The 27,219-nt window shown below is 37.5% G+C and overlaps 1 protein-coding gene across 1 annotated transcript in view; it reads right to left on the reverse strand.

Moving 5' to 3' along the window:
• The window catches only part of sugct (succinyl-CoA:glutarate-CoA transferase), a 130,583-nt gene that overhangs the window by 97,627 nt on the left and 5,737 nt on the right, over positions 1–27,219 (reverse strand). The window contains exons 7-9 of the mRNA XM_059524275.1: positions 23,412–23,503; positions 23,084–23,227; positions 11,991–12,086 (exon numbers count right to left, since the gene is read on the reverse strand). Coding sequence (XP_059380258.1) covers positions 11,991–12,086; positions 23,084–23,227; positions 23,412–23,503 — 332 coding nt within the window. The remainder of the gene's footprint in view (positions 1–11,990; positions 12,087–23,083; positions 23,228–23,411; positions 23,504–27,219) is intronic.

Raw genomic sequence — 27,219 nt, forward strand, 5'->3', positions numbered from 1 at the left:
GACACAGTCATATTAAAGAGACCAATGGAAATGATGGGATCAAATTATTATAGCATTGTATTTTATTTTTTGTAGTAGAGACACTTAAATTATCCTTTACTAGTAAACAGCACCGTTTTCTTGAACTTATGGCTATAAAATGATTTGTTCGCCTCAGAAACAGTGAGAAAGGTTAAAAGTTTAATAGTGCGAAAGGCTATTCTCTGAATAAAGTAAAAACATAAAATGTTTATTAAAGGGATAGTTGACCCAAAAACATAAATTAGGTCATTTACTCACCCTCAAGTTGTTCCAAACCTGTAGGAGTTCATTTCTTCCACAGAACACAATAGAAGATTTTTTTAAGAATTTTGGTTAACAAACAGTTGACGGCACCCATTGACTTTCATAGTATTCTATTTCTCCTATTATTGAAGTGGGTACCAGCAGCTAAAATATCTTCTCGTGTTCAACATATGAAAGAAACTCATACAGGTTTGGAACAACTTAAGAATGAGTGAATGATGTCAGAATGGTTATGTTTGGGTGAACTTTAATATGTCAGAATGAAACCGAGGCTTAATCCAGTGACGCTGGACTGCTTTATTTATAAAAACGAAGCATGCACATTTATAAGCAGATTTGAATGCACTGATTTTATTCCATCTGTGCACATTAACCTTGTGGTATGTCCAGATGGGACTCGCTTTGACCTCACAACATACTTTAATTTACCCTTAGAGTGAGTTGATAAGTCAGGTCAGGTAAAGAGTCCAGGTCAATGAGGACCTGTGTCACCAGATGAGCCAGCGCAAAAATAAATCTGCACTTAATAAGCGTTTCTGCCTGATAGCGCTCCTGAGGTACTAATGAGATTTGGCATACAGCCTAGACAGTGAGGTACCACGTTCGCTGGGGTGAAACCCAATATCCTGAATGAAACAGATACCACAGAAAGGCAGTGAAGGATCTATTAGAGGAACGGTAACTGAGATTGTTTCTAGTGTGATATGTTCGGTGAGGGATTTGAAATTACCGCAAAACCGCACTAAACCACAACATTTGTTCTAAAGACATTACTAAAGACAACTTATACTGAGAGGCTTGAGGAGAGGTGTCAGAATGAAATTTGACTATTACTTTTCTAAATTGATTAGACTTACTATTTTAATATTGGCAAACTCTGACATGGGCTAGTATGCAAACACTTCGCAATGCCTTATAATACCCTACAACCTAGATGTGGGTGCTGTGACGTATCATGGTGGTGTAATTGTGTTAATCATCTGAATAATCTGCTAATAGGAGATTATTATTAAATATATATATTTTATATCTTGGGGCGACACCCTTTCAAGAGATATCTAACACTTTAGACACTAATATACAGTATACTTTTAAAGTAGTAATATAGGGGTAAATAAGGTACAAACATGCACCTTTTACCTTCTACACATTATGATGTCGCCCCAATGAAAACCTTTTTTCTGAGAATGCATAAAAGCTATCAAAGCATTTCACATCTTTATTATTATATTATCATCATCAATTAATTATTATAACATCTACATTATAACTTATAAAACATTAGATTTTTTTCTCCAAATGAATTTTTTTTTTCTCCAAAATCTCCAATTATTTATGTTTGTTTGTATTTGTATTAATTGTATATTCTGTAAAACAAAAAAAAAGAAAGAAACAATGTTAGAAAAATCATCTGTGATAAGAGATAAAGGACATTTTTCCAAACAAAATCAAATAACTAAAAAATAAAATGCAAAGCAAAAAGCAAAAAAATAAATAAATTGAAATCAAAGCCTAAAACAAAACTAAACAAAGTAAAGGTGAAACAAAAAACAAAGCAAGGCAAAACAAAAACAACAAAAAAGCAAATTGAAACAAAAACAACATCTATCCTATTACTGTTAATAAACTATTAGTGTTATAGAATGACTTTATATGGTTTTTCTGTTAACTGAAATAAAAATACATGATTGTCACTATATTTTGATAATGACCCATTTGCACAGCTATTAGTGGCTTTACTTCATTGCCAAGTCAAGTCTGCCTTATTATCAATTATTCCACATGTACAGTACATACAGAGAATTGAAATTGTGTTACTCTCAGACCCTTGGTGCATACAGATAACAGTAACAGTAGAGTCTGAAAATCTAGATCAAATATAAATATAAGATACAACTATACAATAAGGGCATGTAAAAAAGTTAAAAAATAATACAAATAAAGTTAAATAAAGCAGCACAAGGCACATGGCAGAGTGCAAACCAGTGAAGTGAACAAACAGTGCAGATAAAAAGATTTTTAGTGCAAAAAAAGCTTATTCAATCTGATTAAAGTGACAAAGGGCTCAAGAGCAGTTATTTTATTTAAACTGACTGATGAGGTGGTAGAATGACATCAGTTCCATGCTGAATGAGGTAGTGAGCAGATCAATGCTGCACAAAGTGACTGGTGCATGTCATCGTATGTTAGTGGGGGGGGGTGGAAGGACCAGGGGATGTGGGATCTGATGGTGGGGGGGGGGGGGGGGGGTTAAAGTTCTGTGGTGCCTGGGGCAGAAGAGGGATGGGGGAGCAGGTTCGGGAGCAAGCTCAGCTTCCTGAAAGCCTGATGGATGAAGAGCTGTCCTTCAGTCTACTGGTCCTGGCCTGAAGAAGCTGTGTGACAGGTGAGTGGGATCACCTGTGATGCAGAAGGCTTTGCGAGTGAGACTGGTTCTTTAAATGTCCTGGAGGGAGGGGAGAGAGACACCAATGATCTTCTCAGCTGCTCTCACTATGCATTCCAGAGTCTTTCGGCAGGACGCGTTGCCGGCGTCATACCACACAGTGATGCAGCTCGTCAGGATGCTCTCGATGGTGCCTATGTAGAAGGTGCACATGATGGGGGGCGGGGCTCTGGCTATTCTCAGTTTGTGGAGGAAGTAGAGACGCTGCTTTGCTTTCTTGGCCAGTGCTGCGGTGTTGTCGGTCCAGAAGAGGTCCTCTGTGATGTGCACACCCAGGAACTTGGTGCTGCTCACTCTCTCCACAGTCGCACCGTTGATGGTCAGAGGAACGTGCTGAGTGTGTGCTCTCCTGAAGTCTACAACAATTTCCTTTGTCTTCTCTATGTTCAGAGAGAGATTGTTGTCACTGCACCATTGGGCCAGGCGGCTCACCTCGCTCCTGTAGTTTGTCTCATCTTTGTTGCTAATGAGACCCACCACAGTCGTATCATCTGCTTAATGAAGAGGTTGGATTTGTGTGACGTTGTGCAGTCATGGGTCAGCAGAGTGAAGAGGAGGGGGCTCAGCACACATCCTTGGGGGGCCCCCGTGTTCAGTGTGATGGTGCGGGATGTGTTGCTGCCGACCCGTACTGCCTGAGGTCTTCCAGTCAGAAAGTCCAACAGCCAGTTGCACAGCGAAGTGTTTAGCCCCAGCTCGACCAGTTTGTCAATGAGCTGTTGAGGTATGATTGTGTTGAATTCTGAACTGAAGTCTACGAACAGCATTCTGACGTATGAGTCCTTTTTGTCTATATGTGCGAGTGCTGAGTGGACGGCAGTGGAGATGGCATCATCGGTCGAGCAGTTGGACCGGTATGTAAACTGAAAGGGGTCCAGGGAGGGGGGGGGGGGGGGGCAGACTTGATGTGGTGCATGACAAGCCGTTCAAAGCACTTCATGTGAGGATGGGAGTAAGTGCAACAAGACGGCAGTAATTGAAGCAGGATGGATATGGCTTCTTTGGGACTGGAATGATGCTGGTAGCTTTGAAACATGTGGGAACAACAGCCTGACTAAGTGAGATGTAGAAAATGTCTGTGAAGACATCACATCAGAGTTCCGCTGCAGAGTCTCTCAGTACACACCCAGGGATGTTGTCAGGACCTGGAGCTTTGTGTGCATTGATCCTGCTGAAGGATCTCCTCATGCTGTCTGGGGTCAGCATCATCACCTGGTCACTGGGAGGAGGTGGAGTCTTCTGTGCAGTGGTGCTGTTTTGTTTCTCAAAGCGAGCGAAGAAGGTGTTGACACGTGAGACCGATGCAGAAACATGTAATAATGCTAAAATCTTATAGTCTATTCTACCTGTTGTTTAATATGTTAGTTTTTTGTTTGTTTGTTTTGTGAAGCTCCAATTATGCCAGCCTTATTTGTTTGTTTCAAATAATCTTATCTTCTGGTTTGTCAATCAGAGAATAATTTACACATGGTTTTTGGCCAGTCATTTATACACACACACACACACACACACACACACACACACACACACACACACACATATATATATATATATAGTGAGTAAATAAAAAAAAATAATGAAATAAATGAATAACTCAAAATGCATTTCTTTGCAGTGTCCTTGTTACATTCAGAACTGTGTTCATTGACATTCACCATCTATAATAAATCTATCTGCACTTTAAATGGAGCAAATGTCTTGTTACACAACGCTTTATGGTAGCCAACAGGCCAAACACTCAGCACCTCAATGCAAATATGGGAGCGATTAGGAGTTATTTGAAACCGAAAGGTAATTAAAACAAGATAGACCCTGGTTCATCGTAAATCTTGCCTTTCACCACACACCTCCACAAACTCTTCTTGCTTCATTCCAGTGCTCTTCTATGACAGAGATGAGAGGGTTGAAGTATAATCAACCTTTCAAATTTCAGTCCGTGCAGAAGCTAAAGATTATTAGAAAACGATATCTAGAGGACGAATGTTTCTTCACTGAGTGTTGGTCCATGTGGAGGGCCAATAGTGCCTTAAAGACTTCTGTTCTTAGTGTCCTGCTGCGGACAAAACTACACCCTAGCCATTCAGGACGTTCCACTGGTCGCCCCTCGTCAATAAAAGTGAGGAAAAAATCAAACGGAGGACATCGTGCGTCACACTGTGAACATCTGCCGAACAGAGCCACCAACTAACGCAGGAGCTGTCTTCGGTCGGTGAAGCGATTTGAGCATTTGCAGGGAAAACGGGGTCCGATGTTTATCCCGGGACGGCTGTCGGAACATGAAAGGCCATAGCTCATTAAACTTAAGTGAAAATAAATTAAATGTTGTGAATGACAACAGAAGAGGCATTTATGGACCGTCTTTGGTCTTAACCAACAAGTAAACTGTTGTTTGTTTTGTTCTTTAATATCACGACCACAAGACTGGAGATCTTCAGTTTATTCTTGTATGGTCACATTTGATTGGTTAATGTTGTGGTGGGTTTATTGCCGTGACTGTGCTGTATAGATGCCACATGTCAGTCTTATTTAAAAAGTTAATAAAAAAAAAATCCAAACTCACTTTGAAGAACTACACTACCCATAATCTTGATGAGAGGATCCACCAATCAGAGCCAGTGGAATGGAAATGACCATCATGCCAACAAACAAACAAATGAACTTGTAAATGAGTCCCTCTGAAATATACTGTTAAAAAGTTTTCAGTTTCACACGATCCTCCAGAAATCGTTCTAATACGACGAACTGCAATATCATTGTTGAAAACAGATGCATTGCATCATATATTTCTAAGAATACTTTATAAAATACAAAGTTCCAAACATTAGCATTTACTTGAAATGGAAAATCTTTTGGAACATTATGAATGTCCTTACTGTCCTTACCTTACTAATTTATTTCATCCTTGGCAAATAAAAGTATTAATAATAAAAATTTAATAATAATAAAATAAACTTTCGAACAGCAGTGTATAAACTTTAACTTGTACAGTCATTGTAGTTTCACTGACATAATTTGCAATGCTTCATGGGATGAGTAGTTCACGCCCTCATAATAGAATATAAGTTTAGTATCATTGTCTCGGTTTTGTTTATATACTTTCTGTTTTACCCAATATTTCAAATAGCTTCAAGACACACTGAAAAAAAAAAGACCAATGAGTCATGACATGTGTTTTTACGTTATTTTAAATCAATATAATTTTAATTATCATCAAATTAGAGCTGAAACAACTAATCGATTTAATCGATTAAAATCGATTATTAAAATAGTTGTCAACTAATTTAGTCATCGATTAGTTGCTAAATAACTTTTATTTGCCGTAAGCGGCTCATTTCGTGCATATTTCAAATCTGCAGTGACCAAAGTGTGGCAGTAATGAGCCACCGGAGGTTTTACTCAGCCAGTACAACAGGAGAAGTAGCGAATAGCCAATAGCTGGCCTCGTTTTATGTCACATGCTTCCCGAACAGCGTCTCTGCAGCATTCAGCGGCATTCAGCGGGATGTGGGAGTACTTTACTTTGAGCCTTCAAAAAAGAAGAGTAACCTGTAAACTCTGCACTACTGAACTGTTTAAGGGGTCGTTCACATATCGCGACTTTTGCGCGCTCAAGTTCGTTATTTCCACTGTAGGCACGCGGTATGCGCGCTCATAATGGAAGCGACGCGGACGCGAGCCGCCCGTTTTTCTAGGCGCGTCCGCACCGCATCGAGTTAAAAACATCTCAACTTTTCAGAGAGCCGCAAGCGCACTGCGGGTCATGTGACAAGAACTAACCAATCAGCTTCATCCTTTCCCGTAACAACAACGCTGAAAGCTCAGCCAAGATGAAGGAACAGTTGGTCATAGTTGTATATGGATTGCCATTTTGAAATAAATTTAGTAGCAGAGCTACTGCAAGCGATTTTTAGAGCTGCAAATCCATTTATCCTTTGCTGAGATTTCCGCGTCATCAAGGAGAGAGCGCGTCATGGTTGCTTAGCAAAGGCAGACGCCTCAGGGGCGCTTCTGCCCGAGCGCTTTGGAAAGAAGGAGAAAGCTGTGCGACTAGCGTTTTCCGCGCGATTCTAGGCGCGATATGTGAACGGCCCCTAAGACTTTCATTTGTGCAGATTCTCCAGTATAATGTTGTTTGCAAATGTTTAGTCGTAAAAGCTGATAACATTGCTTTTTAACAGTTAACATTTAAAGCTTTACAAACATGCTCTGTGATCAGTTTGTCGTTTACCAGTTCAAAATTCAGTCTTGCAGCTTAATTATGACTGAATGAGAGAGGTAAATGTTTAAAGATATTTGAAATGCACTTTTTTCTATGTATTCACTGCTCTTTTTCATACAGCAGGTTTTTTGTGTGTGTTCAATTTTTTTTTCTGGACAACCTTCTGATGGATTTTACTTTAAATTGTGAGTTCCGTTCAGGTTTCATGCCATTGGCACTTTATTCGAAAGGATTGTTTACAATTTCACAGCATAAGCTATAAAGCTGTTTCCCAGTAAATAATAAAATACAATGCACTGCAATTTGATTCTGTTTTATCCTTATGAAAATATGTTCTTAAAGATTCCTTAATAAGCTTTGTTCAGGATGTTAAACTACTTTAGGAGCTCTAAGGACTGCCATGGTGACAACATTATTTGAAATCTCCTTGTGAAATTTGCTAGAGTATGGATCAGTGTTTTGATTGCAGAAGAGTTCAACAAAGGATTACTAACACATAATAAAACAACTCCAGGTATATTTTTGATGAGGATATGACAATGCAAAATGGTTAAAATCTCTTAAAAATCTATGCTGAAGGATAAATACCCTTTATTTATAATTTACTTGGGGAAAAATGGGCAAAACTAAAATATAAGTACATAAACCGATTAATCGATTAATCGTAAAAATAATCGACAGATGAATCGATTATCAAAATAATCGTTAGTTGCAGCCCTACATCAAATTACAATTTTCAACTTTAATTTAAATAATTTTTCATCTGATTGTTTAAGCCAGTTTAAATTTTTAAGTTGAAATGACTTGATGATTGTGCTTAAATTTACCACATCAAGTTATTTTTTAAAGTCCACTTTGTACAAAAAAGTAGAAAGTAGAAAAGGAGTAGAAAAAAAAAGAAATAGAAAAAATTCAGAAAAACTGGGCATTATTAAAAAATACTTATATACATATATAAAAATACTTAAAAATACATAAAAACACTTTGTACAAAAAACCCTCTGGGGAAAAGGAGTAGAAAAAAAAAGAAAAAGAAAAAGTTCAGGAAAAACTGGGCATTATTAAAAAATACTTATATACATATATATACATATATAAAAATACTTAAAAATACATAAAAACACTATTATATATATATATATATATATATATTAGGGGTGAAATGGTACGCAAAAATCACGGTTCGGTACGTACCTCGGTTTTAAAGTCACGGTTCGGTTCATTTTCAGTACAGTAAGGGAAAGAAATGGAAACATTAAACTGCAGGTTGTTCACTACTATAAACTTTTTTTAACAATTTCTTTACACTTTTTTTTAAATACTTTTTAATAAAATATATATAAAATTAAAAAAGAATAAGAAATTAAATACTGCTGCAAAGTTCTCCACTAAATAAAATACTCTCAGTCTCAAACCAATATCATATAATAAAATATAATGAAAAATATAAATAAATATGATTACAGTATATAACTTTTCCAAAGTGTAAAGTTGCAGCATCAACAGTTTCAGTTTTTAGACCTGCTCAGATTTCGCTATTGCGTTGGACCGATCGGAATTAAGAGCAAAGGTCTGTTTAAATGCCGACGGGAGCTGCGTTTGAATTACAATCGTTTTTTCCTAGTTGTAGTGATGTTCACACTCGCGTGATGCCTTTTGAAAACCTTAGGCCGGTGACACACTGGCATATTGCACCTGTCAAACATAGTCTATTTTGCTGTCAATACTGTTGACGGTGTCCTTTACCAGTAGGCTTTATTTTTATGCTCAACATGAAGTATAGATATTGTTGTCATGAAGACAAGATCCTGGTCTGTCGGCGGCCTCCCTCTATGTCACCTACAGTAGCAGCAGCGCGCCAGCGCCGCGTCAGGCACGATTCTGGTGTGTAAAGACACAGAAAACGCGAGGCAGCCGTCACGCAACTGACACGCAGCAGAAACGCCACGCTCACGCCACGCAGCCAGTGTGTCGCCGGCCTTAGAATCAGCTGCAGGGCGGGATTTAATTTAATTTAATTGGCTTAGAAATCTATAAATGCTGGACAATAACAAAGAATAATGATTTGTTTATATACTACAAACACTGTTTATCACATAATAATGCAGAATAGTTTCTATACTGTAATAAATACTATGTCAATCAGCACTGCATTGTTCATACTTTATTTATCACCTGCTGGAGATGACTTGAAGAACAATTTATTGTCGTGATCGTATATTAACGTCTTCGTGTTTGCATAAGCTTCTGTTTTCCTGTGCGCACCACAGCATAGCTGGACGCTTTTGTCCATATTAGGAATTTCCTGATATCAGCGCGAGAGCGCACTCCGGCTTCGAGTATGAATGAAACACACACTGCATGAGATTTTAGCGCTCTGTGATGTTCATCTCGCTGTATCCTGAGTCTGAATGAAATATCAGGTCATGCGCAAACTATCATGTCTCTTTGAGTTTGAATCTATATTTATTCACACCAGCTCTTGAAAACAAAGTGATGTCACACCGCACGCGTCGCTGTTTCTGTGTGGAGTCAAAAGGGTCTCTGTGCCACCGCATAACAAAAGATGTGTTAAAAATTAATGAGAATATATATATATATATATATATATATCCGAGTCCTGATCGGGAGGTAACGTCCGATTCCGATCGAGTCTGAAACCACGCGATCGGGCCTGATTTCCGATCACGTGATCGGATCTGGACATCCCTAATATATATATATATATATATATATATATATATATATATATATATATATATAGTACAGACCAAAAGTTTGGACACACCTTCTCATTCAAAGAGTTTTCTTTATTTTCATGACTATGAAAATTGTAGATTCACACTGAAGGCATCAAAACTATGAATTAACACATGTGGAATTATATATGGAATTATATACATAACAAAAAAGTGTGAAACAACTGAAAATATGTCATATTCTAGGTTCTTCAAAGCAGCCACCTTTTGCTTTGATGACTGCTTTGCACACTCTTGGCATTCTCTTGATGAGCTTCAAGAGGTAGTCACCTGAAATGATCTTCCAACAGTCTTGAAGGAGTTCCCCGAGAGATGCTTAGCACTTGTTGGCCCTTTTGCCTTCTGTCTGCGGTCCAGCTCACCCCTAAACCATCTCGATTGGGTTCAGGTCCGGTGACTGTGGAGGCCAGGTCATCTGGCGCAGCACCCCATCACTCTCCTTCTTGCTCAAATAGCCCTTGATGCCTTCAGTGTGACTCTACAATTTTCATAGTCATGAAAATAAAGAAAACTCTTTGAATGAGAAGGTGTGTCCAAACTTTTGGTCTGAACTGTATATATATATATGTATGTATATGTATAGGTATATGTATATAGAGAGGTTATTTTTTTGTTAATTTCCAAACTAATCCCCAACAGGAAAATGCCAGTTAAAAATGCATGATTTAATGAGAAATATTAAGTATTGTACTTAAGTGTATTAGTAATCTGACTCGTATAAAAGTGTACGATTTGTAGGTAAAACTTCATCGTTTTAGCGTAAAAACATCCTATAAAAACTGTAAGATCAACCATTTCACCAAATCATGAATAACTCATGACCGAGGCATCACGCTGAGTCTGACGTGTGCCAAAATGCTCCCATGACAGCGAGGCTGCAGTTTACAGAGTCACAGCTGCAACATCTCAGCTCATGTCTGAAAAGTTAGTTATATTTGTTTTTAATAGGCGAGACATTAATGTGTGAACACACTGGCAGAATAATCTCTATTTTAATCATATTTCTGAATCATGTTTTTTATTACACTAAAAATAGAAATGGAATTATTTGTTCATTTTCATGTACCAGCAGCAATATTTCATAATAATCCACTGAAAACAGCGAACATGAACATGATATTTTCCTCTGGCCTGCTATATAAGACATGGGAGCTGTCACCTCTTTTTTCACTCCTTTCCTTACTGTAACACCTGCTCTCGAAATGCATTAAAGCTGAGGCATCTCAAACAAGTCTTATGATAAACCAACTATAACCATGTGCAAGTACAAGCAGCTCCATCAAATATTTACACAGACAAATTTAATTCATTAGTATTAGACCGTAAGCACTTGGGTAAATAAGAATTAGAGTGGATATAAAGAGGTGTCTGGCACAACGGCGACAATCAGTTCCAGAGATGCAGTCATCCGACAAAAATTTGATCAAATTATCAAAAAAAAAAAAAACTCTCCATGAATAATTGTATAAAATAAACAAATGTGTGTATGTTTGTATGCACTGGTCAAATGTATGTAGTGCTCAAACAAATGTTTGTATGCACTGGTCAGTCCTTTCTCAAACATCATAACTCACAGAAGAGGAGTGGGAACAGATATGATTGAACAAGACTGGGACAAACCATGTGTTGACCCATCAGGGCAAATAAATATCATCGCTAATAAGGGCCTGAGAATAACTGATCAAGAGTCTTAGTCTTTTTCAGTTAAGAACTAAAATAAAATAAACATTACATTGCATTGCATTGAATTAACTTATTATATGTAAATACTTAATTGAACTGCATTCAAAATTAAATTAAATTAATTACATTGAAATAAATTTGATTAAATAACACTAACATTGCATTAAATTGAATTTAAATAATTTTAAACTGCATTAAATCAAAAATAAATAGCATTAAACTGCACTGAATTATATTAAATTGAAATAAGTTAAATTAAAAATCAAATATATTAAATGAAAAATTTAAATCAAATACATTTAATTAAATTACACTTAATTAACCTTCATTGTATTAACTATTTCAATGCATTAAATTACATTAAATTACATCAAATTAATTTATATTGCATTAAATTGTATAAAATAGAAAATAAACTGCGTTCAAGTTCATTACATTACAAAAAAGTTAATTATTATATTAAACTGTTATTTTTTTTCTCCTTCAACCTATTGTGATTGGGTAATTACAGGCAGCAAAGAATGAGGACAGTGAAAAGCTTTAAGCTTATGATATAGCGAGTATAAAGAGCTCTATACAGTGTTAGAAATGGTGTTACCTGGTAAGGGACAATGCTCCCGTGGGCAGTTCCCCATCGTCTGGCTTCGATACCAGCATTGAGGTAGTTGGCAGCGATGTGAGTAAGACAAGCAACCTGTAGACAAATTGAAGAAGAAAAAAGAAAACTGTTTTAAATCTTAAGGACTGTCAGAAAGCTCATTACACCCTGCTGTTTTGTGAGTTCAGCCATCTTTTTCACAGCTGACACAGCAGTTCATGCGATCGTGCCGTAAAACCTTCCTCCAACTGGAATCCACCATTTGTTATTCTGGAAAATGAACCAACAAAAACTTTTAACAAACACCTAAAAAAGGCATATCATCTTGGTTACAGCATTTAAATAAAAACGTTAAAGGCAGCCCCAGTTTTTTAACGATGCCCAGGTGACATCAGATCAGAAGCCATGCAGCTGAGACAATATTTTGCAATGTACAACCATGCACTGAGAGGACAGAGGTGGAATACTTTGTCAGATCAAAGCCTGTCAGTGATGATTTAACAATCTGCCCAACACCTTGAGCTGAACCCATTCTTCACTTCCCAGCTGCTTTATTTCCATGACGTCTTACACTGAGGCTGTTGTTTACCGAAACTTTGGTTTCTGTGTTTAAACGGCTGGAAACAATCATATGCGAGCGGGAAAAAAAATTCATATCGGTGATGTTTCTTAACTTTCTTCTTCAGTAAGCTCATTAAATGATTAGCAACTGGTCCAGAACTGAACCAGAGCTGGTAAAAACAGAAATAAGAGCAACCTATAATCCACTCAAGGCATGTGCACCTCATAAGATAATCATAAAAATCTCAAATGAGATATCAATGTCAACATACAGTGCAACTCAAATTAGAATGTCATGGAAAAGTTCACTTATTTCATTTATTCAACTCAAATTGTGAAACTCGTGTATTAAATAAATTCAATACACAGACTGAAGTAGTTCAAGTCTTTGGTTCTTTTTTCAACAAATTAGCATATGGTGACATGCCAGTCAGCTAATCAACTCAAAACACCTGCAAAGGTTTCCTGGGCCTTCAAAATGATCTCTCAGTTTGGTTCACTAGTTCACAGAGTGCTGTATCCAAGCATGTTAACAGGAAGTTGAGTGGAAGGAAAAAGTGTGGAAGAAAAAGATGCACAACCAACCGAGAGAACCACAGCCTTATGAGGATTGTCAAGCAAAATTGATTCAAGAATTTGAGTGTACTTCACAAGGAATGGATTGAGGCTGGATTCAAGGCATCAAGAGCCACCACACACAGAAGTGTCAAGGAATTTGGATACAGTTGTCGTATTCCTCTTGTTAAGCCACTCCTGAACCACAGACAACATCAGAGGCATCTTACCTTGGCTAAGGAGAAGAAGAACTGGACTGTTGCCCTAGTGGTCCTAAGTCCTCTTTTCAGATGAGAGCAAGTTTTGTATTTCATTTGGAAACCAATGTCCTAGAGTCTGGAGGAAGGGTGGAGAAGCTCATAGCCCAAGTTGCTTGAAGTCCAGTTAAGTTTCCACAGTCTGTGAAGATTTGGGGTGCAATGTCATCTGCTGGTGTTGGTCCATTGTGTTTTTTGAAAACCAAAGTCACTGCACCCATTTACCAAGAAATTTTGGAGCACTTCATGCTTCTTTCTGCTGAAGTGAAGCGTTTGGAAGATGCAGATTTAATTTTCCAGCAGGATTTGGCACCTGCCCACACTGCCAAAAGCACCAAAAGTTGATTAAATGACCATGGTGTTGGTGTGCTTGACTGGCCAACAAACTCTCCAGACCAGAACCCCAGAGATAATCTATGGGCTATTGTCAAGAGGAAAATGAGAAACAAGAGACCAAACAATGCAGATGAGCTGAAGGTCACTGTCAAAGAAACCTGGGCTTCCAGACCACCTCAGCAGTGCCACAAACTGATCACCTCCATGCCACGACGAATTGAGTAAGTAATTAAAGTTAAAGGAGCCCCTACCAAGTATTGGGTACATGTACAGTAAATGAACATACTTTCCAGAAGGCCAACAATTCACAAAATGTTTTTTTTTTTCCTTATGAAGTATTCTAATTAGTTGAGATTGGGTTTTTGTTAAATGTGAGCCAAAATCATCACAATTAAAAGAACCAAAGACTTAAACTACTTCAGTCTGTGTGCACTGAATCTATTTATTACACGAGTTTCACAATTTGAGCTGAATTACTGAAATAAATTAACTTTTCCACGACATTCTAATTTATTGAGATGCACCTGTACTGTAGTGCGCACTTCAATATACTTGTCTTAGACATGTTAAGATGAAGTGTGCCACCTCACACCTCACAAACTTTTATTCATCACTTTGTCTCCTGCTTACAGACAAAAAATACTCTGAAACTGTTTTCAGGCGTCAGATAGAACTTGCTGTTAACTGGTTTGATTGATTTATTTGTGGTGCCTGCCATTATATCAAAATTGACCGCCACAAATAGATTTTCCAAAAGGCTTTGACTTTGAACAAACATGAGAACTACACGTTTTAAAATCGAAACCTGTTGAGGGTGTTTTTATATCACCGTATTTCTGAAGGAAACCAGCTGTCTTCAGAAAAAATTTTCTTGCATGTAATGTCTGATAAAGTAGCATTTTTGAGCGGAGCGCTGCTTTGTTTACAGCTGTAACTGGGGAAACCTCTATTTCTCTGCTTTTTTTATGCAGTTGTTGACATTGTATCTAAAACGTGATTTAGCAAAAAAACAAAAAACAACCAAAGTTACCACTATATTATGTCTTGCAATACCCATGCATGCAAAGGTTGTGCACAATTCTCTCGTTGAATATTCTCTGGGTCTGAATCTGGCTGAAATTGATATGGCAATATTGATGCTAATCCTTTATTATACCGGAGCAGACAGAACTTGCTGCTTTGGCCAAGGGGCGGGGCAGTACTGAAACACTATCTAAGCTGTTCTCCAATCACAACACACTGGGACAGCTAACCAATCTCAAAACATTTCATTTTTCAATAGATGGGCCTTCATCAAACCAGGAACTAATCGAGCCATTTACACCAGGCTGGGGAGAAAGGTATTGTATAGTGTAAACTATGTGAAAAATAATGCGTCACCAGGCATGAGAGCTGTTCTAGTACAACCACAAAACAAAATCAAGACTTTGTAAAAGAGCATAATAGGACCCCTTAAAGGTAAAAGGAAACCAAACATGTATGTCTTGAAAAGAGCTGCTTGGAGGTATTGGAAAAATCTTCGGGTGAACTGACTTGCCTTACAGAACTTGAGTTATTTCCCAGCAGACCCACTGCTGCCCTACAAACTCAAGAGGAGTCAACACTCCATCCAACACTTCCATTCAACAGAAACCTAGAGAAATTAATGAAGTTGCTATAATATCAAAGACAGAAAAGCCAAATAGCATCTTGTTACACTCACAGCACCTCATGTGCTGTTCTCACCACAGATCTTTAATTTAACATGCGATAAACGTTTACAGGGTAGCAGGAGGTCACTGGATATCATCGCTCTCCAAATCTGCTACGCATATGTTCCTCTAGCCAGATATTTTCCAATTAAAACACAATAGCATGAACTAAAGCGCATCCCAGCCTTCTCTCCTGAGCGCGGAACTTGTTCTTGGCACAACATCTGAGAAAAACCTAAAAACTTTTCAAGCTGTTTCACTCAAAACTAAAACCAAAGACATCCCCTGCATAATTGCCCATACTTCTGTTACCTTACTCTACCCAAGCACTGCTTCATAAGATAAAATTTGTTTAGTTTTTCATGAATCGTATAAAAGAAATTATATGTAATCCATTGTTAATAAAAATATTTTTATGAAATTCCATTTCTCGTAAATGTCATCACTTATATTTTTCTACAAACAGCTGTTACATTTAAGATTGACAGTTCTACAATTAATTTACTTAGGGTAACAAAATCAAAAAGTGTTGCGACTGCAAATTACAAAACAGAAGGCAGAATGTGAACATGCAACAGATTCTGCGAGAACGACAACACAGTGCATCTGCTGAGATTCTGAAGTGTGCAACCAGTGAAAGATTTGTTATCCCATAAAACCATAGGAGATGCTGAGCAAAGACATAAAAAAAAAAAAAAAAAAAAAAACAGATGAAGAACCAGGCAGCTTATTCAAAGTACAAGAGCTACAAGAAAATGTGTCATTGTGTTTGTTTATGGAACATATGAGAACATATAAACCGAAGACTTGAATCAAGGGCAATCATCGGCAATGATGTCATTACGTTGAGCGCAAAAGAACCGGTGAACCGTTTTCTTCAACCGGTTTATTGAATCGAACTGTCCGAAAGAACTACTGGTGATCCGAAAACCGATGTGCACAGCAGTTCAGTCAGTGTACTGTTTGAGTAAATGAATTACTCCGGGATATTGGTTTGTTTGAACTCAGAGGAAGTGTCAGCCACATTAAACAAGTTAACAGCTTAAGTAATTTGTGGATTAATGCGTATTGGAGACGCGAACCGTTTAAAATGATTCAGTTCGGTTTGGTGAACCGTTTCAAATAGATCCGGTTACATCGAATGATTCGTTCATGAACCGGATATCACAAACTGCTTTGTTTTGAACTCTCTCTCACAACAGACACGGAAGAGAAGACAATGCTGAATAAAGTCGTAGTTTTTGCTATTTTTGGACCAAAATGTATTTTCGATGCTTCAAAAAATTCTAACTGACCCTCTGATGTCACATGGGCTACTTTGATGATGTTTTTCTTACCTTTCTGGACATGGACAGTATACCGTACACACAGCTTCAATGGAGGGACTGAGAGCTCTCGGACTAAATCTAAAATATCTTAAACTGTGTTCTGAAGATAAATGGAGGTCTCACTGGTTTGTAACGACATGAGGGTGAGTTATTAATGACATAATTTTGATTATTGGGTGAACTAACGCTTTAAGTCTGTGTGTGTCTGTGTAAAACTCTCAGATTTAAAAGATTCTATACCATTGTGACGAGTGGGGCGGGGCTGAGGGACATGGGAGCGAGGCCGGTGGAGTGATTGGAGATGAACTACACCTGTTCGACCCACCGGTCTCGAGGCCCATGGAGGAGATGGAAGGATATAAAACTGGAGCGACGACAGTGAAGGACGAGAGAGGACCAGGCCTGGGCTTTTAGTTGTGTTTTGGGTTTTATTTGCGCGCACCAGTCGTCCGTGAGGGGCTGGTGCGCTGTTTTTGTGTTTATTTTGTTATTAAAATGTTTTTGATTGTCCGCCGGTTCCCGCCTCCTTCTTCCGGATGAATATGAAGGTTTATATCCTTCCATCTCCTCCATGGGCCTCGAGACCAGTGGGTCGAACAGGTGTAGTTCATCTCCAATCACTCCACCGGCCTCGCTCCCATGTCCCTCGGCCCCGCCCCACTCGTCACAACCATGAACTTTAAATATTTCAGATACTTTCGAAAATCCAGTGTTTAGTTGATCCTGATAAGCACTTGTTGTCACAGTTGTAAACACAGTGGCTTTCTTCTTTCGTGAGGGAGTTTGGCACCACATCATCTTTGTTTCCAGGCGGAACGTTAAAGAACACGACTCACACACATCTCATGGAAATCCTGTAGTATTCAACCAATCAGATGACGACTTAGACACTCCTGAAGTGTTTCTACTTTTGTGTCCCATATGCATCAGACGTTTAGCCAACGTGACATATGAGGCTGAGACTAGGTCAAAAATGACCATTCTGCAAAAAAAACAATGCCTTGTAAATTTCTCAGTATGCTATATTATTACTAGGGATGCATGATATTATAGGAACAGTATCGGAATCAGCCAATTATGACATCGGCATTGGCCAAATATGAAAAATGATACCGATATGATAAATACCTCACATATGTTTAGGGTGTATTAGCAATAAGATCAAGTCAGCATTGTGGTCATTCTTTAAACATTTCAACATTGATTGGCATTGGCTAAAGGCCAAAATGAGTTGAAAAATATCTGCATATACAGTAATGTTAAGCAACTAGTTAATGAAGAGAATTGGTCCCTAAACTAAAGTATTGCCAATCATTACTTAAAAAGCCCTACTCTATTATGTCCAGGAATATCAATTTCAGGAATTTGAGCACAGACATAATGACATTAGCCTATATAACTGAATTAAAGAATAATGATTTCCAAACAACCTGAGGTTTTCCCAGGACACAAAATGCTGCCCATAAATACCAATGTTTGCATCTGGATTAAGGGAAACTGTGTGGTTATCAAATGCCCTCTGTGCTTTTGCTATTGCAGAGAACCTATAAATTTGCTGAAGGGTTAGATTACTACGACCACAGGATGATCAGTGGGAAATGTTTGGAAAGAGGCAGAACTCACTTAACTTTGCCAGCTTAGGGTCTACCGCAGAAACCATGACCCATCATCCCTTCAGCCCACATATAAGACACATGCATACAATAAATTCCTATTAGCCATGTACCAGAAAATCCATGCACAAAATCCAACACAGTCATTGAGAAGAGCCCGGGTGACTTCTGAAATGGGAAGCAATTAAAAATGAACAGACGATCACAAACAATCACATTATTGGAACCATTTCTGGAAACCACATCCTTCTTTCAAAGCGGTATCATTCAGGGGACGAGCGCTCTGACTCGTTAGCTCTGCACAAAGGTTTTGCAGTTTCATGTCATAAATGAGTCGGATGTGTTGTGGATCTTTTGAATGATCTTTACAGAAATCTTAGGGGACAAGATGACTGACTTAAAATCCAGCTCTTCGCAAGAGCAGCACGGGACAACAGATTTAACTCAGATGCCTGATTCTTAACCCTTTTATTCATTTGCTACAGTAGGTTTACACAGAGTACAAGGCCCTGTTCCAAAACACAGCTGCCCATGTAGGCAGCATGATTACAAGGCCTTCTGAAACACCTTCTTTCGGTCAGAATCTAACGTTGCATTGCAAGCTTTTTTGTTAAAAATTATTTTTATTTTTTTAAATAAAAAATAAAAAATACTAAACAAAAACAATTACAGCTGATGCAATTATAGTATCTATAGATAAAAAGTTGAATGCAAATAAAATTGATAATTTTACCCAATATTATTGTATAATGTACTGGATTTGTACTGGATGTACTGGCGATGCAATTCTGAGAATTTATTTTGTATTTATTTATTTTATTAAAATTGGGGGGTGGGGGGGTACCACAGTTTCCACAAAAAGATATTATAGTTGTCAAAACTGATACTAATCTGAAATGTTTCTTGAGCAGCAAATCAGCACATAAGAATGATTTCTGAAGATCATGTGACACTGAAGAGGAATGATGCTGAAAATACAACTGCATTTTACAATATTTTCACATAGAAAATAGTTCTTTATCATTATAATATTATTTCACAACACTGCTGTTTTTACTGTATTTTTTATTAAATCAATAATGCCTTGGCAAGCAGAAGAGTCTTTTTTTTCTTTCAAAAAGAAAACAGAAAAAAAGAAACCTTCCAATTCTAAACTTTTACACATTATTGTAAATTGTAATACTATGTACACTCTTAAAAATAAATGTTCTTTATTGGCATTGACGGTTCCATGAAAAACCTTTAATATCTATAGTGGTGGAAATTTCCATTCCACAAAATTTCTTTATACTAAACACGGTTCTTCAGATTCAGATGTTCTTCACACAAAGACAAAAAAAAAGTTATTTTAAGAACTGTTCACAGAAAGCTCAAAATAAAGATATTTTGAAGAATGTTGGTAACCAAATGGTAGTGTACCTTTAAAATGAACTATACCTTTAAAAGTTGTATTATTATTCCCTGTGAGCTGCCTTTGAGGTCACTGCTCAGGATGGTTGATAGGCAAGCGTTTGGTATTTTCCTGCATTTCGAGAGCGATAAGTCACACAGCAATTAAAACTCATCATGAGCAAAGACGGCACATTTCCGGCATACTTCCGTCAGGTCCTTCATCACCCGAGCAAGAACATTTACGAAGAATTCAACCAGACAGACCTTCCTGCAACAAATGAAGTGTGACTCATTTCGTTTCATTACAATCATATTTGAGGATATTAAAAGCTTAGGTCTAAAATTTGTGAATGTTGACTCATTCGTGAATGTTCACATTAAAACTCTTAATTGCAACTAAAATTTCTAAATAACATGTTCCTCAATCCCTCCACATTCTTATCACGGTTTGAAATGTCCCATTTCTGCAGAACTCAAAGTGGCTCTCTTCAAATAAACAGAAGAAGATGCAGACCAAATCTGTCTTGTGAGTTTTGGACTCTACTAATGCTTTTCTGATTGAGTAATCTTCAACAGTCATTATTCTGAGTTTCCCTCTGTTATTCGGTGTCAAAACACAATGAGAAGCGGTTTGGAGGAAACACTTTTGTCATTCAGTCTAAAATGAAAAACACGTTTGCTGCATGCAAATATTTATCTATCGAGACTTTAGTCAATCTAGAATTTCAGCTCAGAAAGCAGCCGCAGCTGAAAAGGTTATCTGAGGTTTTAGGTAGTTACTATGGTGAAAAAACTCAACGAAAGAATCCTGTTAAGTGACACTGCAGATGCCAAAGTCATTTGAAAGAAAACTGCTAGCTATACTGTACGTCTCCATCCCAATCTTTAAGTTTTCAGTAAACACATGCAATTAGAAAACAAGGAGGGAATATAAAGCACACGAGTGAACCAAATGTCATGCATCAGATTTCTATTGGAACACGATGAAGTTTGTGGAAAATAGCCTTCAACACACGCTCATGAACACGTAAACTTAGTGTCTCACGCTCCATTGATTCCCATGATGCTACACTATTGGCTTGTCAATTGGCTGCTTACGGCGTTGACGTCTTCTGAGCGAGCATTTCTATTTAGATCCTCTGTAATCTTGCATTTCCGGGCAGGATTGGAAGTCGGCAGGCCAGAAGTTTTTTTGAAGTCACTCATTCAAAAACCAAAAGAAAATGGCAGGTGCAAATTACTCAAAATCACATTTGTAAATGGTGGGCTATTTTCTCCACAAGGACAGGTATTCAACTGCCTCAAAACCGGTTTTGTTCATGAAATACGCAGTGGCATGGCAGGAAAGCCTACTGCTACTTACAATACAAATTAGCATTTACCCCTTAGCATGCCTACCACACCATTATTTACGCCAGGAACAAATTGAGCTGAGTCACCACTTACATAAAGAAGAAAATTCAATCCAAAAAGTACATGTGACTAATCTTAAAGTTCAAGTTTAAAGTGACCTCATAAATTAGAAACTTCACTTAAAAGCCATAACATGATATAAATCTACACAAAAACAATATTCAAGGTGAAAAATTAAGAAATACACCATGAACATTAGGAAATATATATCCTTTTCACTCCACACAAACCACACAAAGTCAAATCTATCAAGCCATTACGCTAAATTAAAAAGCACATGCTGAAGTCTAGTAGCTAGGGACAATGATTGGTTTATAAGCTTATACAGTTATGGAGAGCTGATTTATTTATACTGTAAAGTGAAACGCTGATTTTTTCTCTTGAGTCAGGAATGGGTCCGATTAAACTCACTTCCAGGGAACTGCATTCTTTCAAGCCAAAGAAACAAAACAGAGTGGTCTGGTTCAGTTTAAAAAGCTCAAAGGGCAAGAGACAACAACTGCAGCCCTGAAATGTGAATAAGGGATACTTCTAAGAGCTGAATATTTCATCATGCAGATAATCTATGAAGTACAGTCAGTGTTATTGAACTGTCAGTTAAAAAGCATGAAAGTGAAATGACGTCCTGTATCAAAAATGAACTCAATGTTAGAAAATAAGCGACACATTAAAGAGACTTTCAATTGGTTCCACTTCTATATGCCAAGCATATCTGCCTCTAAATGTTTTCTGAACGAGAAATGATATAGTTTATTGAATTTATGGAAACCTTAAATATTATGCCTATGAATCGATACTCCAAAATGTATTAATGGAAGTGAAATCTTGATTTGAGTGAACTATTGATAAGTTTATAATGAGAGAATAAAGAGAAAATAAATAAAGAGAGTGATCACAATCACTTTTACGGTTTAGTGTCATTATACAAAAATATTTGACTGAAATTAGAATCAAATATTCTGTAATTACCATATCTTAATAAAATCAGCTAAAAGATTTCAAAACCTATTTTAAGCTTATGATTAAAAACAGTAACATAATTATTTCTCTTAACCTCGTTCTAACATTAAATTAATTAACATTATTAAAAAGCATCTTCATATAAGGGCTCTCCAGGAGCCTCCAATTTCTGTGCATGCACAACTGGTGAATTTTATTTTTGTTACCATTTTAAAGAGAATGTTCACTCAAAAATGAGAATTTGCTGAAAATGCATTTACCCTCAGGTCATCCAAGATGTAGATGAGTTTGTTTGTTCATGGGAACAGATTTGGATAATGTAGCATCAGTGTCTCACCAGTGGATGCTCTGCAGTGAGTGGGTGCCGTCAGAACGAGAGTCCAAACAGCTGATAAAAACATCAGTACATCACAATAATCCACAGCACTCCAGTCCAGCAGTTAATGTCTTGTGAAGTGAAAATCTGTGAGTTTCTAAGAAACTGTTAGCTTGTGGCTAAAATAAATCATCTTCAAACTTTCTTCAGTAAAAAAATCATATTGTCTGAAGCAGAAGTTTACAGTTGAAAACAGTCCAAAACAAATATTTTTGTGGATTTTGATGTGAGATGACAACAGGGGATTAACCTTTTCACTGGAGGAAGCGTTATTATGGATTATGGACAGAAACATTGGTTTACAATTAAATGTTTTATGGATTTGTTTACTACAAAAATGCAGCTGTTGGCTTCAGAAGACATTCATTAATGGACTGGAGTGGTGTGGATTACTTAATAATTGTGATGTTATTATCAGCTGTTTGGACACTCATCTGACGGCACCCATTCACTGCAGAGGATCCTTTGGTGAGCAAGTGATGCTACATTTCTCCAAATCTGTTCTCATGAACAAACAAACTCATCTACATCTTGGATGACATTTGGGCGCGTACATTTTCATTACTGGGAGAACTTCCCTGCTTTTGTGTGCAGATAGGTAAATGTCGCACCTGTGAAGACAGAAGATTGCAGTCTATATGAAGGCCTCGTCCTGTTTTCTGTCTCTGAAGCAAAGCAGCCATGACGGCTCCCTGAGTGTATAAACCAGTGGCCAGATCTGTCATAGCGACACCTGGCCTGACTGGGTCTCCATCCTTAAAAGAAAAAAAAGATAAATAAACTGAATATAAAGGACCTAAAATAGGATGTAGCATTTAAGGTGAAGTGTGCCATTCGAAACAAATGGTGTGGGTTTGGGAAGGGTATCGGTTTCTTCCACCAATATTTCACAATTTGTTGATGCTATAAATTAGAAGCACATCAGATCTTTGTCCTCACCTCAGGACCGGTGATGTGCATCATACCAGACACCGCAGACGCAATGGAGTCATATCCAGGCTTGTGTGACTCGGGGCCCGTCTGTCCATATCCTGAAAAAATGAACAGACGTAGTTGTTGATTATATGTGTGGACGATTATCAGTTTTATATAGAATAACCAAGTCAGAGCTACAATCTCCAGAATATTCTGCTTTGCCAGTACAGCTGAGCTCACCTGTCCAGAGAGAATGTGGGCAAAGCCCCGATTACATTTCTATTATCATCAGAGCTGTCAGATTAATTTGATTCTAGGAACTCCACCGTAGTTCTAAGACTTTTGACTCACTAAACATCTATGGATGTGTTTATTTCTTTGGCAGAGGTATGAGCGGCTTAAGGAAAATCTGTCATGCCCTAGTATGAAAACAGCAATGTTCTGGCCAGAGTTTGTGCAAGAATATTTCAAAAGCAGCATCACTTCATAACATTTTTCCTTCTCTCTTTGCTTTAATTACTTGTGTTTGCTAAGGCAACCATCACTGTTATTATTGCTAATAAGCAGATTTAAGAATAAAAAAAAAATAATAATAATAAAGTAGTAAACCATGTGTTACACATTTGCAAAGAGTATTAATAAACAATATTAACAATAAAAATACAGTACCATTGTTTACAGTATTATGGGTCGTCTGTATATTTTTAACCATATATTTCATTAAGTGATGTAATGTTCAAATACCAATCTACGTAAACCTTTTGCCTTAAATGTACTGATAAACACCATAATACAGGGGAAAAATTAAGTAAATAGACAACAGAAAACATCACACAAAATCATACCATGCTAACTAATAACTAAAATTAAGAAAAAATAAAATGATCCATATAAAATATGTGACGTGTCACACAGTGATTTCTGAAAATGCTCTTTTACTTTTTCCATATGGTCATTTATAATTCTTACTTGGGGAAAAAAAAAATCTGATTATATATATATATATATATATATAAAAGCCCTTTACAATTGTTTCACTGTATATGTTAAGGTCACTTCCTGTTAACCAGGGTTTATAGCAGTGTTTTTCAAGAACTTTTACATCATTCAGATTGGAATGATAACTCAAATCATGCTAAAGTTGCTGAGGAGAGGTGTGAGCTTTTACATTTTTTAAGTGAATGATCAAGACCCTGGCAAATCCCTTGCAAATATACATCTTTTCACTTCACAAAATCAACATGGATCATCTGTTTGGACTCTTATTCTGACAGCACCCATTTACTGCAGAGGAGCCATTGGTGAGCAAGTGATCTAATGCTAAAATTCTTTAAATCTGTACTAATGAAGACACAAACTCATTACCATCCTGGATGGCCTGAGGATGAGAAAATATATAGAAAATTTTCAAACAAAAAAGGCTAAACTAATTATTCAAACTTGTATTTTAGCTGTTATTCAACGAGATTAGAGAACTGGTTTCTAAGAGAATCATAACAACAGCAGAATTAACTAGTCGTAGTGTTGTATCCATTCATCTGACAGCCCAGGTTTCTCCACTGCCAGCTTTGACACCATGTGAAAGGCATCTAATGCCAAACCTCAGCACATCTGGGTGTGGAGGCCCATGTAATGAAGGACAGATGCTGAAAATAACTTGGGTTCTCAGGCGCCACTTAATCCGCTTTAATATGCTGTAAAGAAATGAAACCCCAATAATAAAAAGAAACGGGGGAGCTTAGTCGCTTCTGTGGATGCCGAGCACCCAGGAGACCTCAACCGTCTCCAGAGGAGGAACAGGAGTCTGTGGTTCTCCTTCTCTGTACTGATTACTCCACGTTAACCAGACTAGACAATGTGTGTCTCACCCGAAAACACCCGTTCCATATCTGCATGGACCGTAACAGACATGATGCACTCCTGATAAAAACTGTGTGAAATCAAAACCAAACTTTTATAGTGGGAACATGAAAAAATGTATAAATCTGAAGGGTATTCTGGTGTTTTTTGTTAGTTAACAGAGTTAACTAGCTGTTGCATTCAAAACCGTGTTCTACCGGGTCGTCCAAAAACACAAATGGCTCAGAATTACAACCCAAATGGTAATATTTTTGACAAAAGAAGAGTATTTCAAGCATATAATGAGCATGCTCTATACTTTAACCCTGCAGGAAGAAGAAAAACCTTTTATAGTAAAAAACAGACAAAGATTTGATGCTTTCGGGCCAAGTTTGGTCATCGTTACGCCAGCAATGGCAAATCCCAAGGTTTCTGACAACGCTGATGTCAACATCTGATTAATCTCCCATGTGTGGGACCTCTTTTTTTTGGAGTGCAAGGCGAATTATGTCTCGTATCAAAGATGCTTCTAGTCTGCCAAGTCATGGTTTTAAGCCTCTATGGGGATTTGCACGAGCAATCACAATGTATAGGTTACACAGTGCCGTTTCCTGATCAAATTGGGCCAAAATAAAAAATGGGTCACTCCCAAATTGCTACTGGGCCACAATTTTGCCCCCTCAGGACTGAAGCAATAAACCAAAGGATGTCAATAAATCAACTGACGGCATGCCACTGCAAGGCCCATTACAAATAAATTAGAAAAGACTGCAGAACTGCTACAGCATGTGAGATACAAACCAGCCATAAATGAATGGCTTCCCTTATTCCTGATTGGGGTGTCCAATTAATCACAGTTCATGTGGTGGGGCAGGAGACTGGTAATGATATTTGCTTAAAGCAAAGATTTAAAGGCTTCAACAAGAGAGCCACAGCAGACCTCTAATGCTGGATCCAACATTCCCAATCTAAGGCCTGTTTGCAGAGCGTATGCAGTTTTTTTCCATGCCTATGTTAACAGGTCAGCACATCCACACTGCACACAATGCAATCCAGGAGCAGTGCATATGTAGTCGTCTATTATTGTTGTGCTCCATGAGCTGAATTAAAGTGACAGCACATTGTTCACGGTAAAAATGGACATAGATGGACACAAAAATGTAGAAATTACACCATAAATGCATTTAATTAAAGTCTACTGTGTTTCACAGTCAACACGTATGGCTTTTGGATAGGTTTAATTGTTTTGCCACTTGCTTAAGCAACTTAATATATAAATCTATCAAGAAGTACAATGCATTGATACTGATATCTTTATATTTACTGTGCAAAATGTACATCCTCTGCAAGACTCTGTTAATGTACTTTTTAAAAAGAGAATCACAATGCTGAAAAAGCATGAAAGGGAAAGTTCACACACAAATGAAATCAACAGAATGAACGAAAGCATTAGTCAATCAATCAATCAGTCAATATACTGATATCCACAGGTTTAAGGAAACCAAAGCAGACAGCAAAACCACAGAAGGCACAATGATGACAATCAACTAGAGAGGCTCATCCTACAAATCCCTGTCAAATAATAAATCAAATAGCACTCGTTGAAACGAAGCATTCCAGACTGATTTTACACTAAAGAAGAAAGTGAAAAATCTTTTCAGAAGGGGAAAATTAAATGATACAGGATGAGCAGAGTAAATCACTCCAATTTAACCGTCCAGCATCCACAATTTAATGAGGTCTTGTGGGTTACGCCTCCAAGTCTTTATAAGCAGCGCGAGACATGGGAATCCAGCTGTGATTTGTGATCTTACAGAGAACAGCAGAAAAAATGCAGTCTTTGAGTGCAATTCATTGCTAACCACAAGACATGTCATTGCAATGTTGACACAATGTAACGACTAAGATCACTGCCAACATGACAGCATTGTTTGCTGAACTCATTTGAATGGTTTGAATTTTTTTGCGTGCTGATAGATGCTGTAATTTATAC

Source organism: Carassius carassius, chromosome 35 (assembly GCF_963082965.1).
Source record: "Carassius carassius chromosome 35, fCarCar2.1, whole genome shotgun sequence".
In the NCBI taxonomy this organism is placed as follows: domain Eukaryota; kingdom Metazoa; phylum Chordata; class Actinopteri; order Cypriniformes; family Cyprinidae; genus Carassius; species Carassius carassius.